Here is an 18322-nt window from a genome sequence, read left to right as displayed (position 1 = left end):
TTGGTATTTAGGCACTTAATAAGAAATCCATACTAATATTATAAATGCGAAAGTAACTCTGTCTGTCTGTCTGTTACGCTTTCACGCCTAAACCGCTGAACCGATTTTAATGAAATTTGGTACAGAGATAAAATAGACCCTGGGAAAGAACATAGGCTATTTTTTATCGCGAAAAAGAGGCTTTCAGGGGTTGAAATAGAGGATGAAAGTTTATATGGTGGAAGTTCGTAGCTATCGAAGATAAAACCATGAAACTTGGCATTTAGGCACTTAATAAGAAATAATTCTATATTTGTTTGAGTTTTTTAAAAAATCGACCTGTGAGGGGTGTAATAGGGGATGAAATTTTATACGCAAGGTCGTCATTATTGAAGATAAATCGATGAATCTTTATTAAACTTGCCATTTCGGCACGTGAAAAGAGATAAATAGATATTTGTTCGCACGTTTTTTTTAATTCTTCCTTTGAGGGGGTGAAATAGGGGATGAAAGTTTATATGGAAGATCGTCATTGTCTAAGATAAATCGATGGTTCTTTATGAAACTTGGTATTTGGGCACGTGATAAGAGATAAATACATATTTGTTCGCGCGTTTTTAAAAATTCTTCCTGTGAGGGGTGAAATAGGGGATGAAACTTTATATGGAAGATCGTCATTGTCGAAGATAAATCGATGGTTCTTTATGAAACTTGGCATTGGGCTACTTATAAGAAATAAATAGATATTTGTTTAAGCGTTTTTGAAAATGTTACCTGCGAGGGGATGTTAGCAGAGGGGATGGTGCAGTGTTAGCAGAGCCTTTTAAGCTCATAAGCAAAATGTACGCAATGTGGGGTCATTTTAGATGGCTTATTCACATAGACAGTACGACATGAAAAATTATGATTTTCAGATTTTTCTTATTTATTGTGCTATAAGAGCTACCTTTATGCAAAATTCCAAGTTTCTAGGACAGCCGGAAGTACCTACCCTATAACTTTTTCTCAACAGAATTTGTATGGAAACACCTTTTTAACGACTGTAGCTTTTGATTGCCTTGACTTAGAGGTGTGATTTTTTCACAGCTTTCGGGACTATTGACCTGAGTTTAGGGTTTTAATTTCAACTCGATATATACCTTACTCCGCGCGTTTACGAGATAAAGGGTCTTGACAGACAGACGGACGGACGGACAGCAAAGTAATCCTACAAGGGTTCCATTTTTTCTTTTTAAGGTACGGAACCCTAAAAAACATTTGATCTGGCGCTTTTCAAATTTCGACCTATTTACTTGAAAATTCCAAAAAAGTTACTACGTATAAGTATATTTATCGGAAATATGTGTAGCTATGCTTAGTAAAAATGCCTTGACTTACAATAAAGGACGTAAGGTGTCAATAGTTCACTATGAAGAATTAGTCCTTTTGTGTTGGCAGGGTAGAATACACGTCGTATTGCTAAAATATGGCTACTCGCAAAATATTTATGTTTTACCAAAGAACATAGGATGGATGGATGTATGGAAGAACAAAAAAAAATAGTTTATATTTGTAGCAATGTACTAAAATAGGTTATTTTTGGTAAACCGTAGAAGTTTCTATGTACTATTATTGGCAGAATAGATATATCCTATATAAATTAAATACTTCCCAAAATTACTATTTCAAGCGGACGAAGTCGCGGGCAGAAGCTAGTATTTACAATAATACAGCTAGTATTTCAGCAGATTTCAATCTTTATTTATTTGGCTAGAAATGTATTACCTACCTTCATACTCTCTATCAAATACGTATTGCTGGTGCTAATAGTTTTAAGATGCGACACGACTACTTATAGTTAAGATTGCTTATTTACTGCGCAAATAACATGTAGGTAAATATATGCATGCAAATAGTCAAAAAGAGGGGATAGTGAGCTGGGAGACACAATTAAATTAAAATATGTTAACTTTCATTCATTTTTTTTATAATATTCATCAATGGCATTAAATTCTACTTCGTCAACACTAATAAACAATATAAATAACTATATTAGGTACTTGTCACAAGTATAGGCATATTAGTCCACAGATTGAAATCAATTATGCTAGCTTAGTATTTAGTAATAGTCACAGTATTCTTAAGAAGAATGAGCACTACAGGCAGCATTGTTGAATTATATGCAGTTTCAACTTCTTAAATATTTTAAATTAATTATTATAGAATTTATACTGCAATTAATAAGTTAAACGGTAAAAACGTGTATCTTTTAAAAGATTAAATTTAAATATTTACCTATATTACGAAACATAATCCAATAATTAGGCAAACTAAAAACCATTACATACATGCTCTAAAAGGTGATATCTCTCAATCTATGATTTGACATACAAATTAGATTCTTATGGTCATTTTTGTTTGGTCAACATATATAACTCAATCACTTACACAAATACACGCACACTTACAATTAAATGGCTATCCAGGTACATATCGGCAACTTTATCACATCGATAATTTAACTATAACATGGTATTTTTAAATTAATCCGGAATATTTTAGATAATTGTAAGTTTGGGTCGGTTTATTTGAATTATCCTGTAAAGTTTTTTTACATCGGAATTTTTAAACACACAATTTAGGGAAACAATTGTTAAACACAATTTAAAAATCATTTACAGAGGTTTTCTGTACCTAATAAACGAGGTTTACAAAAATTCCGGGTTCATTTTAAATACACCGTTTAAATATATTATAATGACTTAAATTTAGCCTCTTATATAATAATCGATGGACAGCGGTGAGCGAAAGCGAAACGGAAATAGAACTATAGAATAGAATATGATCGCTTTCGACTCTATACTCACAAAATACTTAAGTATATTGCATTTAACGCGCTGCTCGCCGTTAAGTGACCGTCACTGAGATCAAAAACCACTTCAGACTTCACTTTTGAAATAGATTTTTTCCGAAATTAATCCTGAGCCCGTAACGTTTCTGACGCTCGCGATCGCAATCAAATGACAGTTTTTTAATGCGAAATCTGTCATTTGATTGCGATCGCGAGTGTCAGAAACGTTACGCAATAGACCCTCTGGAATTGCTTCCATATTTTGATGTGCTTTAAAGAGAATAATCTCGTTATTTGCCATCAAAAATACTGATCCACTAGTTAGCATGTTCAAATGCGTTATTGACTGCGGTTTAGCATGTAAAACAAGTAGTAACTTAAACTAATTGAGCAAATTACGAAGAAAAATTCTCATCAGCCCGCTTTCGCCTGTTCACTGAAGTCGAAATGTAATTTCTGAATGTCTCCAATAACGCCTCCCACAGTAACATGCTTGAATTGCTCGAACGTTGTTATTTCTTCAAGCTGATGACTTCCATTTAGATACACTTGCAATAACAATTCTTCGTCGTCTGTATTTACTACAGCTTTGATGCGAAGTTTAAAGGTGGTTGTTGCTGGAATCAGATGCAAATCTAATATGAATGATTTGATACGCTCTACGTATCAGTAACTTCAAATTAATTATTTGATGAGTCAATGATTATAAATGGCGAAGAACTGCAGAATTCAACAGATTAGTTTAAATTCTTACCAGGATCGTCGCAGGGTTTTTCAATCTTCGGCGTAATGCAGATATGCATGCCTTCCACGTCTTGGCTTGCACAGAATTTGGCGTTATCTTTAGTTTCCAGTATAACATCCCACGACCTTAAAAATACAATTTAGAATTACTTGTAATCCTTCTAAATACCTACAGGGTGAAATTTTGAACGTGATACAAAATTAGTGTTTCAAGCTCAATTGATGCTGGAATGTTGAAATTAAATCGCGAACTCAATGAATGGAAACCGCAAATTGTATCAGACTAATTTCAATAAAAAAAAAATAAGTAATGTTTGCTAAGAAAACTAATTAAGTTAAGCGATTAATTCTCTTTAGTTACATCATTGAATATATTCCCGAAATAGCCGCTTCTACTACTATTACTTTAATAAACTTACGATTGAGTTTGAAGTTTCTCCTTGAATTGTTTATCAATCGAAGCTTCTAAAGTCATCTCGAATCCATTGCGTGCAATTTCTGGTAGATCAAACTGGTTATTATGATGCGGGTAACTGGAAGAATACACAGCTTAAATAAATAAAATGACACAAAGCTAATTTATTACCTAAAGATATGTACATACCAACAGTTAAAGCTGAGGCCTTATTGTCTAACACACTTGAAATCACTATCATTTCGACCACTTCTTTCTGTCACACGGTGTAAGATAAGGGTAATTTTCGATCGGTGAATGCGATCGCGAACGTCAAAGCGTTAGACAATACGACCACTGGCGAGCCTCACAAATTTAATGCAAAACAACAAAATGCTGATGTACATACGTACATAAAGAAATTATAGAACTGGTTAAAATTAAGCATTATTTGAAATCTACAGTATTTAATATAAACCATGCTCTTGATAAGCTGAACGTTCTTAATGTTTATGTGGACTTCGTTCACTCATTTCAATAATTTAATTTAGTAATTCAATAATTTAAATATTAATTTGAACATATAGTTACCTGGCTTCCAAGGGAGCAGCACTCGTCTGCACAAACACTGCAGCGCACAATATATATGTGATAAACTCCATTTCGGCTTTTCACTTGTTCACTTTTCACTGTTGTTTTTTTAAGAAAGTAAGTAAGTCTTTGCGGATTTAGTCAGTTACAAATTGGAACAAATTATTAAAGTAGGCCCTATTATTGATTGCCACCAAAAATTGGTTATGCTAATAGGTCCTGACTTGATTGAACCACTTCGTAAACTGATTCTTTTTGCGTTAAATGACCATCCTTTATACAAATTATTGACTCACTGCATTTACGTATTAACACAAAACGTATTAAATAATTCTTAGTTTTCCTACTTGATTCTATCCAATAGCAGTAATTTTCTTACGTGGAATAGTTTTTTTTTCATTTGTGGTGTTCTTGCACAATTGTTTTTTTGGAAGCATGTCACCAAGAACTATTCGTGATAAGTACAATTTGCACTCATCAAATTTCACCGCGAAATAATGTCTTTGAAAATATTTTCACAAAGAAACTTGCTCAACCACTGGAAAGACTTGCTTGTCTTAAGTATAAGTTTGGTGTATACACCAAAAAACTATCTTTATCATTATAGATTCCTATTTAAATTTTTATTTCATTATCATAATCCCGACCTATACATATGCGTCCACAGGGCGGGTGCTCCCTATGCTTCCCTCATACTGAAAGGGCTATACATTTTATTTAATAAATACAATAAATACGTGTTAATTACCTTGCGTCCAAAGGTACCGCACTCACTCGCATTATCATAACCACGCTTAAAATAAATGTTATAAATTCCATAGCTGCTCTTCACTGTTGCACAAAATCATTAAATTAAGTATAAGTGTCCTTTCGGAATCTGAATAAGTCAGCTTTTTTCAATTAAAACAAACTATTTAAGTAGGACCTATTATTAATTGCCACCAAAAATTGGTTATGCTAATAGGTCCTTACTTGTTTGATCCTTTTGAGAACTGATTAATTTTATATTCCAGGATTTTCTTTTATATTTAAATGCTGTTGTTCACGTACGTAAGAGTAGGTAAATTAAACGTAACGATATAAAACGCTTGATTCTACCTTTTTATTCCCATCTAATTGCGTTTACCATGGTGTTAAATCATCAGGTAAAAAATCGTACTAAATCATTATTAAAATTGAAATTGTGTAAAAACATCGTATTCTAATCTTTATATTTGTAAAAAAACTGTCATTCAAACTGAGATCGGACTGTACTTTTATGTCATTTTGGTGGGTATTTTCTAAATTTTGGTGTATGTCATACATGTAAGGATTTAAATTATAAGGCACCAATTAGAATATTATACTTTAATAACCATGGGACTTTTGGAGAAATGCTCCACCGAAATGATGTAAACATTTACTTTCAAAAATTCACCATAAGCTTGGACCCATTGACCAATATCGAAGTTATCTACCGCTAAACAAGAGCCATAACTATTACTCTCATTCGTTCGCAGGTGAATCCAACGTATATACCTTGGGCACAATCGGAGCGCATCGCGTAGTCACCACTAAACTGCCCTCCGTTGGCCGGACGAGAGAAGCAATGACTGCCGCCGGAAACACAACCACAAGACTGCTCGGCATCTTCCAAAAGGTACTTACCTAAGTAATGGAGCTCGAAATTTTTTCACCAAAATCATGGACATTTTAACCGTTGTCCTTGTCATTATCAGCAACTATACTCTATACTTATAATAAGTAGAATATAAATGTTTTCGCGTATATTTCCTTCATCAAACGATGTCACCACTTATATGCCTCTCCTACTGTCAATGAGCACATCATGTTCTTTCATGTTATCATAGATTTCAAAATTTAAACCTTTTTGAACTGTCATCGCTGCAATAACCCAATTTTTGATTCCTGTTTTTATTAGTTCTGTGCAAGGCGTAAATCACTTGTAACAACGATTAAGTGGTTTGCTTCTTAAGGGCAGTAGGTTACGTACGAACGACACTATTAGAAGCCCGAAGTCGAGGACTGAGGCCATTAATAAGTTGATATTCGTAATTCCAGTACTACCAATAACATATTTAATGTCTTGAATCACATGACAGTGAGATAGGGGTCAATCATGGTCAGTGTTATGTAATAAAAAATATAATAATAGGTACCGTTTCCTTCGGAGCCACTTTAAGTAATTTTAGGTTTTAAATTTGACAAAAACGGTACAATAGTGACATGTTGCTAGCCTGTCGCCTACGGTATACCTTAACCTATGTCTTCAGTCGCTTCTTACGACATCTACGGAAGAAATGGAGAGGTGTTGTAATTTTAACCCGACACCACATGGGTAAAATTGCTAAAAGTGGCTCCGAAGCGGCAACGTTTCGTGTGCTCTGTCTACCCCATTTGGGAATACAGGCGTGTTGTTGTTGTTGTTGTTTTTGTTGAGGTACTGGTTGTTTTAATCGTTGACGGACTATTGTTCCATAGTATACGAAAATGTTTAATTTAAAAACGTACAACACAAACACGCATACTTATATTTACACGCGATTGTACTTACTTACCTACTAAAGTTTCGATCGGTACATAAATGATCCTGCTTTCTTCCTTTATCCAAATTGGGTAAAATGGCATTAAATAATTTTATTCCATTACGCTGCGGCCTGTATATCATAGTTGCCAGGTAATTCCTTAGTCGCTGGTATTTTTCACACCTTCGTACGTCATTTTGTGGTTGTCCAACAATGCAAGGAACTTGCAATGTGGATGACTTATTGATGTGACAAGTGCACTACGGTGACGGAGATTTCATCACATACGTAACATTTGAACTAAACAAAACGGACTTAGAACTTAATCTTAAGCGATGCAATTCAAGTATATTATTAATCCGTTGGGACATTTTTTAAACAAAAAATAGAACCAACTCCAAAAAACTTAATCTACTAGCTTGAAGTCGGTGCACGAGCAGGCAGGAGTGATTGAAGCCCAATATACAGGGTTATTGGTAATTCTACGAATTCCCGTTAGGAGGTGATAGGGGTGACTATTTGCGATCATTTTAACCCCTATAGGTATATGCATTATGCAAAAGTGAACCATTTTTGAGTTACTATGTTTTTTAGATTTTTTCAAAATAAGTCAAAAATGCAGTCAAAAATTATTAAAAAAAAAGGTTAATTTGAATCTATTTTTTTCTTCTGATTTATAAAAACGATTAAACACTGGTAATTTATCAGTATTAAAACACCAATATTGGTCCAAATTTAAAAATGCGAGACGAATAGTTTTTCGTCTTAATTCAATATTTTTTATGAAACTTGGCTTGCCAATTATTTTAAAAACATAACCGTTTTCTTAGCTCTCCAATAATGCATAACAACCAGGAACTTATTTCAAAGAAACTGAAAAAAAAGAATCGCAAAGGAAGAACGCGGAAATTCGTATTAGCACTAAACTTAAGGTCGATCTTTAAAATTTCCATAAAATTAATTAAAAACAATACCCAATGCAAATAAAACAAAATATACAAATCATACTATAATATTATAAATGTGAAAGTTTGTGAGGGAGTGAGTGAGTGAGTGAGTATGTTTGTTACTTCTTCACGCTGAAACGGCTGGACAGATTTGGATGAAATTTGGCAAAAAGTTAGTTTATAACCTGGATTAAAACAAAGCATACTTTTTATCTTAATATTCCCACGGGATAGGGATAAAATCTCTAAATAACAACCGCTGGGCTTAGAGTCATGAAATTTAGTAGCTGGACATCTGGAATAACACATAGGCTACTTTTTATCCCGATGTTCCCACGGGATAGGGATTAAATTTCGAAATAACAACCGCTGGGCTTATACATGAAGTTTGGTATGTAGGTAGCTGGACTTCTGGAATAACACATAGGCTACTTTTATCCCGATGTTCCCATGGGATAGGGATAAAATCTCGGACTAATAACCACTGGACTTAGAGTCATGAAATTTGGTGTGGAGATAGCTGGACATCTGGAATAACACATAGGTTACTTTTTATCCCGATATTCCCACGGTATAGGGATAAAATCTCTAAATAAGAACCGCTGGGCTTAGAGTCATGAAATTTGCCATGAGTGTTTTAATTTAACGTCAATGAAAACCACGATGTAATTTTAGGGAATTCCCACGAGAATTAAAAAAAAAACGGAATTTCAATTCAACTGCTGTACCTAATGTTTTACGCGTGCGAAGCCGCGGGTAAACGCTAGTTTAAAATAAAATTCAGAATCAGTAACAGTTCTTGCTCGAAGTGACTTCCCCTATTGCGTACGCGTACAGTCGTGAGTGTATTTACTTCAAAAATCACGGCGTAATTTGCACAACGCAACGGCAATTTTTAAAACAAAACCAATGCACGCGTGAAAAGTTTTTGAAAATACCGGGCATGTGCGAGCCGGATTCGCGCAAGAAGGGTTCCGTACCATTATATATACAACATTAGACATTAGCAAAAAAACGGCAAGAAAATTAAGTTTGTTGTATGGGAGCCCCCCTTAAATATTTATTTAATTTTGATTTAATTACCTAATGATTTTTAAAGTACATAATTATACAAATAAATATTCTGTGAATATTTCAAGCGTCTATCTGTTGCTGTTATTAATATCAAACAAAAAACGGCAAAAATGTCACGTTTGACGTATGGGAGCCCCTTAAATATTTATTTTATTCTTTTTTTAATACTTGTTGTTATAGCGGCCACAGTAATACATAATCTGTGAAAATTTCAAGTGTCTTAACTATTACGGCTCAAGAGATAGAGCCCTGTGACAGACGGACAGATAGACAGACAGCGGAGTCTCAGTAATAGGGTTCCGTTGGCCTTTGGGTACGGAACCCTAAAAAAGAACTCTTTGAAAACTTTTTTTTTTTCATAACCTGCTAGTTTGCTTCTTTCACTGACTCAGGTACGCATTAAATCTATTTGCAAGATATTCAATCAGCGATTTTAAGTTTAGTTCGAATACGAATTTCCACCTGCTTCCTTTGTGATCTTTTTATTTCAGTTTCTTTGAAATAAGTTCCTAGTTGTTATGCATTGTTGGAGAGCTAAGAAAACGGTTAAGTTTTTAAAATAATCTGCAAGCCAAGTTTCATAAAGTTTTTTTTGTGGAAAAAAATCTCAAAAAAATTTTGAAATAATATCGTTTTTCGTCTCGCATTTTTAAATTTGGACCTATAATTGTTGTTTTAGTAATGATAAATAACCGGTGTTTAATTCATTTTATAAATCAAAACAATTAGATTTAAATTGATACTTTTTTTTTAATAAATTTTTGATGTTGCATTTTTGACTTATTTTGAAAAAAAAAAGCGAAAAAAATCTGGTAACTCAAAAATGGTTTACTTTTGCATAATGCATATGGGGGTTAAAATTATCGCAAATAGTCACACTTATAACCTCCTAACGGTAATATGTCGAATTAGAAGAATAGTACGAAGGTGAGGTAGATGGCTATAGGTCTACTCTGCTGGCTCGTGCTTTATTTGATTTCATTTAATTATTTTTAAGTCATTTGCAGTCGGTTCTGTTTTTGTCAAAAATATTTTTGTCGGTTTTACTTTTTTATTAAAAAAATCTTTATATCTTACTTTTTATCGATTTTATTTCAAGTACATCTCACATCGATTTCATTAAGCCCAAACACGTCTTAGTTACATTGTTTTATGACAGTTCCGTTTTTTTTTGAAGTCTGTTAAAATACCAAAACCTCCTAAATGTAACAAATATTTTTCTGAAAACCGCATTAAAATCGTTTAGCTAAACGCGAGATAATCGCGGACAAACATACATACATAAAATACAGGTCAAACTGAGAATCTCCTTTTTTCAAGTTGGTTAAAATTTATATCTGATAAAAAGTTTTGTTCACGCATTTGTGTTGAGAAACATTTAAATATAGATCGATATGCTATGGATTCTTAAATGCATGCGTAACACATCGGCAGGGCAATGGTATGTTTCAATATTGTGGCTAAATATAGCATATAGCTCACTGGAATCGACCTAGTAACAGATCAACACAGTTGCTAAATTCTTCGTTAAACTAGGCTGAAATTGGTTTGCACAAGAATTGGTGCAATTTGCTTACCGCGAAGGTTTTATTAGAGTCTAGTAAAATCTACATAACACGATTATCGTTTTATAGGTGTTGCTTTTTTTTTCAATTTTAAGAAATCGCTCTTGTATTAAGGTTAATGCATTTTTATTTATGAAAAAAATAAAAAAAATACGTCGCTTTATTTACGACGTTTAACACTGTTCGTTAAAATTGTATGAAACATTCCGTTGTACATCAATTATACATATGATTGTATTCACGGTGTAAGGTTGATAAAGGTCAATTTATTTACAACCGACTCGTTGACATTTAGACCAGGCGCTCTCCTAATCGTCATAAAATCATAAATATCAATTGAATTGTGAGTAGTGATAAATGAATTTAAGGAATGAACCGAAGTATCTAAGTATGTGTAATTTATTTAAATACATTTGAAAATGCAGCGCTAAAATTATTTCCCGTGAAACGGGTTGGCTTTGATAAGGTAGTAGGTTTTAGTAAATAAAAAATAAAGTACCTGGGCGAGCTAAAACTTGATAATAAGCGTTTTCATAGAGATAAGACCAAGCTAGATCGGTTTGTCGTCCGCGAAAACCCCCGCATATCAAATATCATCGAAATCGTTGGAGTCGTTTCCGAGATCCCCGAAATATATTATATAAAATTAGCTGGTGCCGCACCAATAGGTGGTGAAGCACCAGTACTCCTCAATAAAGAAAGTCTCTGCATCGGAAAAAGCAATCTTCTGTAAAAGGCGACGAGCAGTTGACATGAAACTATTGTATCTTAGAGTATTTACACTAAAAAGGGTTAAAAAAAAATTATAACAAAAAATTTAACCAACTACAAAAAACCATGAAAATAATTTTCTACCAGTCTGAAGTCGGTCGGTGCCTCAGCTTGAGCCAGCAGGAGTGAACCTATAGTCATCTACCTCACCTACGCACTTTATATTGGGCTTCAATTACTCCTGCTGACTCGTGCTGAGGCACCGACCGACTTCAGACTGGTAGAAAATTATTTTCATGGTTTTTTGTAGTCTGTTGAATTTTTTGTTTTTATTGTTTATCTTTACATTTATTAAAACATATAAACTTCAAACCTGGAATGATTTAAAAAATAAATATACTAAATATCAACAAAAACCGGTCAAGCGTGAGTTTATCATAGAGAAAAAACCTTGTTATTGTAATTTGGCTGTTTTTTGTGAACTTAAAACAGGTACATATATCTTGTCAGTTTGATGTTTAAAAATGTACGGAAACCTTGGTACGCGACCCGACTCCCACTTGTCCGGGTTTTTGATATGTGAACGAAAAGAAGATCTAGGTATAAAGACATTGCTAATGAGTTGCAAAAATCGGTAACTTCATCGAAAAACTTTTTTTTTAATTTGCCCGGCAGCTCCGAGTCACTCCGTTTTACGTTAAATAGAGATAACATTAGTTTCTTTTGAAAAACTCGACTACAAATTTGGTGAAGAAACCTCTCGAATAGCTTAAAATGGCCTTTAATTCTTTTCTTTATGTAAACGTATACTATTCATCAGTTTGTAGACGGAAATAATCATGACTCGTATTGTCAAGGATGTCTGGAAGAGTGGGGTGCCACAAATAGGTCTCGCCGATTTTTATTCCATCTTCAAATCTCGACGTCTTGACTACATTTAATTTTATGCATATCGAATGTGTTTGAGAATTTTTAATTGAATATTATTTGTTGGCAGGTCGAATATGTGTTTCTGGTGGGCGTGGGCGGCGGTGTGCCTCATTACACGGACTTTGCCCAACACGTGAGACTCGGCGACGTAGTGGTTTCGACACCGGCTCCTGACCTACCAGACAAGTAAGGAAAAACACGTTATACCTAATGAATGACTAACAAACAATACGAGTATCAAGGGCGTCAGAAAACATTTCCCAGATCTACTGACTTTCTATTTGGTTTATGGCGGTGTATATCAAAACGGTAGTTAAGGTCTAGTTCGTTACATTTAATAGCACGCCTAGTTTCAAAATTATGTAAAATCGGGGTCATAAATATCCATAGCGTCAAATATATGTATACATCGACCTTATAGTTAGTGGCATAAGTGTATAGATATTTTTGACGTTTTGGTAACGTACAGTCAAAGAAACTGAATCACGTACCAGGGTAGAACCTTTGTGATGCTAATGTCAAGTTGACATCTCATACATCTGCCAAAGGAATCGTATTGAAATGAATTATGAAAAGGTTCCACCCTGGTACGCGATTCAGTTTCTTCGACTGTACATATTTATGCCCTTGACTGTGCTGGCGCACTTTTGTACCGTTTGAACGAACACGCCAATGAATGAAAATGGAGCCATATTAGGCGAAGTATAAAACAAAACTACCACATCAGCTTAAATTATTATGAAATCACGTATGTTAAAAATAAAAAGTTTATAACGTCAATAGTATTTACTAAGATTATTCATTAACTGACTCATCACAGTTTTACTTAGTAAGTAGTTATGTTATCAGTAACGTTGCTTTATAAAAGGGTGAATAAACAGCTGTTGCTGAATGTATGGAATGCGTTATCATAAAAATAGACGTGCCAAAATTCGTCCATACCTGTTTAGTTACTCATCCATAGATGGCAGCAGTGTGACGCGTCAGCGATAGTGTAATTGCAGAATGACAACGTCTGAACGCTCCTTGCATACCCTTTTATGGAAACATTAAAATTAATAGATTTTAGTCTGGGATATTTCCGAATGAATCAAACTCGCATGAGGATAACCGATAAGTCAAAACCGAAGGCTAATAGCACCAATAAGTACCTAGATATTAAAATAAGAACGTATACCCAGTAGGTATACCCAGTTAAAGTTCCGCATGGCGTCATCTCGTTAAAAATCTCACGCAACAGTGCGCCATCTAGTGAGACTTAAAACGATAGCCCTCATTGGCTAATAACTAAATGAGCCAATTGTAAGCAAGACCGTAACGGGTGTAGTTAATGTACAACTTGTTAACACACGCTCAAACAATGCACGGCCTGATAATCTGTGCTTATGTTCACGGATTATCATGCCGTGCAGCATAATCACCTCGTACCGAACTAGCACGAGTGTAGTTAATGTACGACTTGATAATGCACGCTCAAATAATGCACGGCATGGTAATCCGTGCTTATAGACATTGTTTTTCGTGTACACCGAATATTAATAAATTTAGTACAAAATAACTTAATTTGGTCCTGGCGCTTCGCCGGCCGCTGTCGTGGCACGCTCGCTCGGCTCGCGCGTTGTGGTCACAATTGAACCTAACACAACCTAACACAAATCTATGGTCATTCGAATCTATTATCACTACGAACATTATAGCGCGCGCAATATTTTGTACGCCCTGATAATTTGCGACCATGATATTGTACACGTCGTACATTATTGCGCGTACATTTCGAGTTGTACATTATTGTTTCCCACCGTAACGTCAAGAAAACCTTAAGATAATAACGCCATCTAGCGATATTTCGCCTGTCTTTTAGCCCTCAGTGACGAGAAATTTACCTATCGAAACTCAAACTCAAACGTGCAAAGTTCACCAAGTCGTGCTTTTTTTTTCAAATTAAAATTAACTTTCTACAATACCATTGAGTAACATTTAAATATATACCATTTATCATTTTTAATTAATTAACATTCGTAAACTATATACCATTAAACACAAATTAAGATAACGAGCTCGTAGTAAAACCAAATTATAATAACCGCCTTGGAATGTAAATATACTCGTAGATTATTGACTTTATTTCTTTGTACATTAGATTACAAAATACACTAACAAAATTGATTGGAATTACGAGAACAAAAGCATTGTAAATGCAGGTACTTAAGTATGTAGATGAGTTCAGTTCAGATCATTTAAACTATACTACAAAAAAATACAAGTTAATTGTTAGCTTTCTCATACAAAAATGACATTTATGTAATCCTTAATTGTCATGTATATCGGAATAAAGTACCTGTAACTAGTTTATATATGGCTCAAACTATAATATACATAATGTGAATATACTTTATAAATAAATAAAAATAAATACAGTTGTAGCACTTTTAAGTTAAGACGCTTGTGGTATAAGGCCTGACTTTTTACGAGTATATTCATCATCATCATCATCAGACTACAGCAGTCCACTGCTGGACATAGGACTCTTCAATGACGCGCCACAGCACTCTGTCTTCAGCCCCTCGCATCCATCCGCCTCCAGCGACCCTCATAAGGTCGTCCGTCCACCGTGCCTCAGGACGCCCTTCACTACGTTTTTCGTGTTTCGGCTCCGTAGGTTAAAACTGGTAGGACGCACTGGTTGAAGACTCGTTTTTAGGCACTGTCTGTGTCGATGTCGGACGTCAAGATATGAGTTTAACGAAAGCAGCCCAGCCCAACTGTATTCGCCTATTAGCCTCTTTCTCGAAGCTGTTTCTACCGAGTTGTATAGTCTGACCAAGATATACTTACATACTCAGGCACAACTTCGAGTGTGGCGCCACCGACAGTAACTGGTCTCGAGTATATTCAGTACCTACTAAAAGATCAGTAAACACAGCATGCAATTAAGACCTGACGCCTGTGCATAAAGCTTTTTTTTTTCTTTATTGAGGAAAACAAACAGCAATACAATCATACATGAAGCTAGTATACATGCATGTAAATAATGAGCCAGTAAAGATTTCACTGATATGTCTACACTTATTAGGAAAATATTATGCACAAAGTAAGTTAAACAAGAAACGAAAGGAATGATGACAATATCTTTTCTTTTTTCCTTTTTTTTAAGACAAACCTAATTCCTTGAAAACATGCAGAAAACAGTCACTAAACAACTACAAAGTTCTTCTTATTGCGGCCACATAACTATTATACTTTTGATGAAAAATATCAGTATGGTTATAATCACTATTATGTGTGGAACAAGCTCTTATGAGAAAGCGATTCCTTGCATAGTTACACCTACAAGACCTAACGGCAAAAGTATATTTGGAGCGAGTACGCAGGCCAGAGCATTTAAGTGATATGTTACCTAGGAGGTATGGGGAATCAACAATATTATTGATAATTTTGTACAATAAGACCTGGTCATTATGTTCCCTACGTTTTTGAAGAGGAATAATATCGTCGAGAGCAACATCCCCAAACCTATAACTCAGTCGTTTTATGAACTTGCGTTGGATGCGTTCAATAGAGTCAATATAACAGTGATATTGTGGACTCCAAGTTGTAGACGCATATTCCAATTGAGAGCGTACAAGAGCTTTATATAAAAGTTTAAAAGTATCAATGTTTTTAAAATCACTTCCCTGCCTAAACATAAATCCCATCATTTTATAAGCCTTCGCAGTAATTTGCTGAATGTGAGGTGAGAATAATAATCCCTGATCTAGTTGGATTCCGAGATCTCTAATCTCGGTTACTCTTTTCAGTTTTTCATTAAGTAATTTATAATCACATGGGATAGGCATCCGTTTCCGAGAATAGGATTACACGGCTAACATAACAATTCGCAAAATAGTTTGTAAATAACTGATAGCTAGAACACATTGACTACGTGATAATTATAATTCAAATGCAAACTGTGATTCTGGGCTCTTAGGACGTGACATTGTCATGCACGTGCCCATGGTATTATGTCCACGTGAAACGGTCAGCGATACGTATTTAAGCTTTTTAACTAAATGTATGTAGACCAAAAATAATCTCGGTGACAGTTGCATCTCTCGAAGGATGGCCTGAAAGAGGGGACGTCTTTGCCCTGCAATGGCACACTATCTGTAGACGCAAAAACATTCGCTACATATACTCGTATATTCGCCATATATTTGTATGCGTCAAGCAGTATGGAATACCCGACGGGAAACACCGTTACATATGTCACTTGCCACAACATTGAATGTATCAGCGTTTGACGTCAAATAATCATTATCCTACTAATATTATAAATTTGAAAGTTTGTGAGTACAGGCTTTGTTCACCTAAGCTTTCACCTAAGCTTTTTTCAGCAGTGCTTGAGGAAATAATCAGGGAAATGAATTGGGACAACTCGGGAATAAATATCAATGGATCCAACCTAAACCACCTACGTTTTGCTGATGACCTACTACTGATTACCGATAATCCAGAAACCCTACAACTGATGCTGCAAGAGCTGGCAACAAAGAGTAAAGAGGCTGGGCTTACCCTGAATAAAACCAAAACCAAGGCGATGTCCAACCGAGCCAAGGTCACCATAGCGGTAGATAATATACACATTGAATATGTCGATTCCTACGTGTATCTGGGTCAGATTGTATCTTTCAGTGATCAAATGGAATCAGAAATAGAAAAAAGAATAACAAACGCTTGGAAAAGATTCTGGTCACTGAAGGATGTAATGAAGGGCAAGAGGTACAGTGTGGGGATCAAAAGGAAGCTTTACAATACATGTATTCTACCAATTATAACTTACGGCTGTCAGACTTGGGCTTGCACGCAAAAAGCATTTCAAAAACTAGTGAGCTGTCAGAGAGGAATGGAGAGAAGCATGCTAGGTTACAACCTGCGGCACAGAAAGCGAGCAATTGATATAAGGAAGATAACCAGGGTCGAGGATGTCAATAAAAAGACAAGGATGCTGAAGTGGAAATGGACCGGTCATATGATGCGAGATAAGGGAGAAAAATGGTCGACATTGATTACAGACTGGACTCCACGTTATAATGCAAAAAGAAAAAGAGGCCGTCAAAGAAAAACATGGGCAGATGACCTGAAAAAGTTGCAGGACCGTTATGGGCAAGATTAGCAAGACAAAGAAACAATTGGAAAGAACTGGAGGAGGCCTTTGTGTCACAAGGACACGCTGAAAGTGACTAACTTATTAAAACAGTAATTGTAAATAATCCCTTCTCAGCAATAAAGGCTTTTTGATTTTGATTTTGATTTTGAGTACAGGCGGTGATGTTGTGATTTAGTAAAATCCTGGAATTTCATTTCATTTTCCAACCTAAGCGGCCATCTATAAAGTAGGTCATACCAATTTTGATTAGTTTTAGTTTTGCAATTATTTTGTTTCTGTGTCACAAATCGCCTGACCCCCCATAAATATGTGAAGTACTTTTACCCTTAATCCAGGTTCAAACGAGCGAAGCCGCATGTAAAGGCGATAAATAATTTTAAATCTGTTACCTTAACATTGTAACAAAATGATCGTGGGAAATAAAAAGAATTTTAATGCCATAAAAGATTTATTATTTTCCGTTGAAATTTATTTGGAATTTATCGAACGCGGAAAAGTGGGATTAGTCATTTTACTAGGCGGAAGTTTAGTCAAAAGTTTACCTTGTGACCTTATTAGTAAAGTTTCATTCAACACATCGTAACTGATATAATATTCCATCCTTTAGTTGTTTTAACCCTTATCAAGGCATAAGGATTTATCGACCACACGAACCTACGTGTTTAGTAACATGATACATATTCGCTGCAAATCTTGGCTTTTATTAAAATTCTACTTATTCAAAATATATTCTACTCTATTTTTGCTGCAGTGACTAATTTAGTAGGCCTTATTTAATTATTAAGTGCCTAGTACCTACCCATGACGCTTTTCTCTTCGGATGCTGCAAATGTATGTCAATATAGCCTTATGTAGCGGAAATAAAAAGCTTCATTTAACCTCTAGA

The 18322-nt window shown here is 35.0% G+C and overlaps 2 protein-coding genes across 6 annotated transcripts in view; one reads left to right on the top strand and one right to left on the bottom strand.

The window, feature by feature from the left end:
• LOC141427542 (uncharacterized) overlaps nt 1–18322 on the top strand; it is a 60474-nt gene that overhangs the window by 29756 nt on the left and 12396 nt on the right. For all 4 annotated transcript variants that reach the window (XM_074087082.1, XM_074087081.1, XM_074087079.1 and 1 more), the window contains 2 exons: nt 6038–6177; nt 12358–12476. In XM_074087082.1, the coding sequence (XP_073943183.1) occupies nt 6038–6177; nt 12358–12476 (259 nt within the window). The remainder of the gene's footprint in view (nt 1–6037; nt 6178–12357; nt 12477–18322) is intronic.
• LOC141427544 (uncharacterized) lies at nt 1769–4968 on the bottom strand. Of its 2 annotated transcripts, none has more exons than XM_074087084.1 (4): nt 4539–4968; nt 3973–4086; nt 3564–3679; nt 1769–3444 (listed from the first exon to the last, which is right to left on the bottom strand). In XM_074087084.1, the coding sequence occupies exons 1-4, from the start codon at nt 4607–4609 to the stop codon at nt 3224–3226; spliced, it is 522 nt and encodes a 173-aa protein (XP_073943185.1). In that variant the 5' UTR covers nt 4610–4968; the 3' UTR covers nt 1769–3223. The 2 variants fall into 2 exon arrangements, with proteins under 2 accessions (XP_073943185.1, XP_073943186.1); XM_074087085.1 differs by having other exon boundaries at nt 1769–3426.

Source organism: Choristoneura fumiferana, chromosome 4 (assembly GCF_025370935.1).
Source record: "Choristoneura fumiferana chromosome 4, NRCan_CFum_1, whole genome shotgun sequence".
In the NCBI taxonomy this organism is placed as follows: Eukaryota; Metazoa; Arthropoda; class Insecta; order Lepidoptera; family Tortricidae; genus Choristoneura; species Choristoneura fumiferana.
The sequence above is the reverse complement of the archived record's forward strand: the minus strand, read 5'-3'. Positions and strand labels throughout refer to the sequence as shown.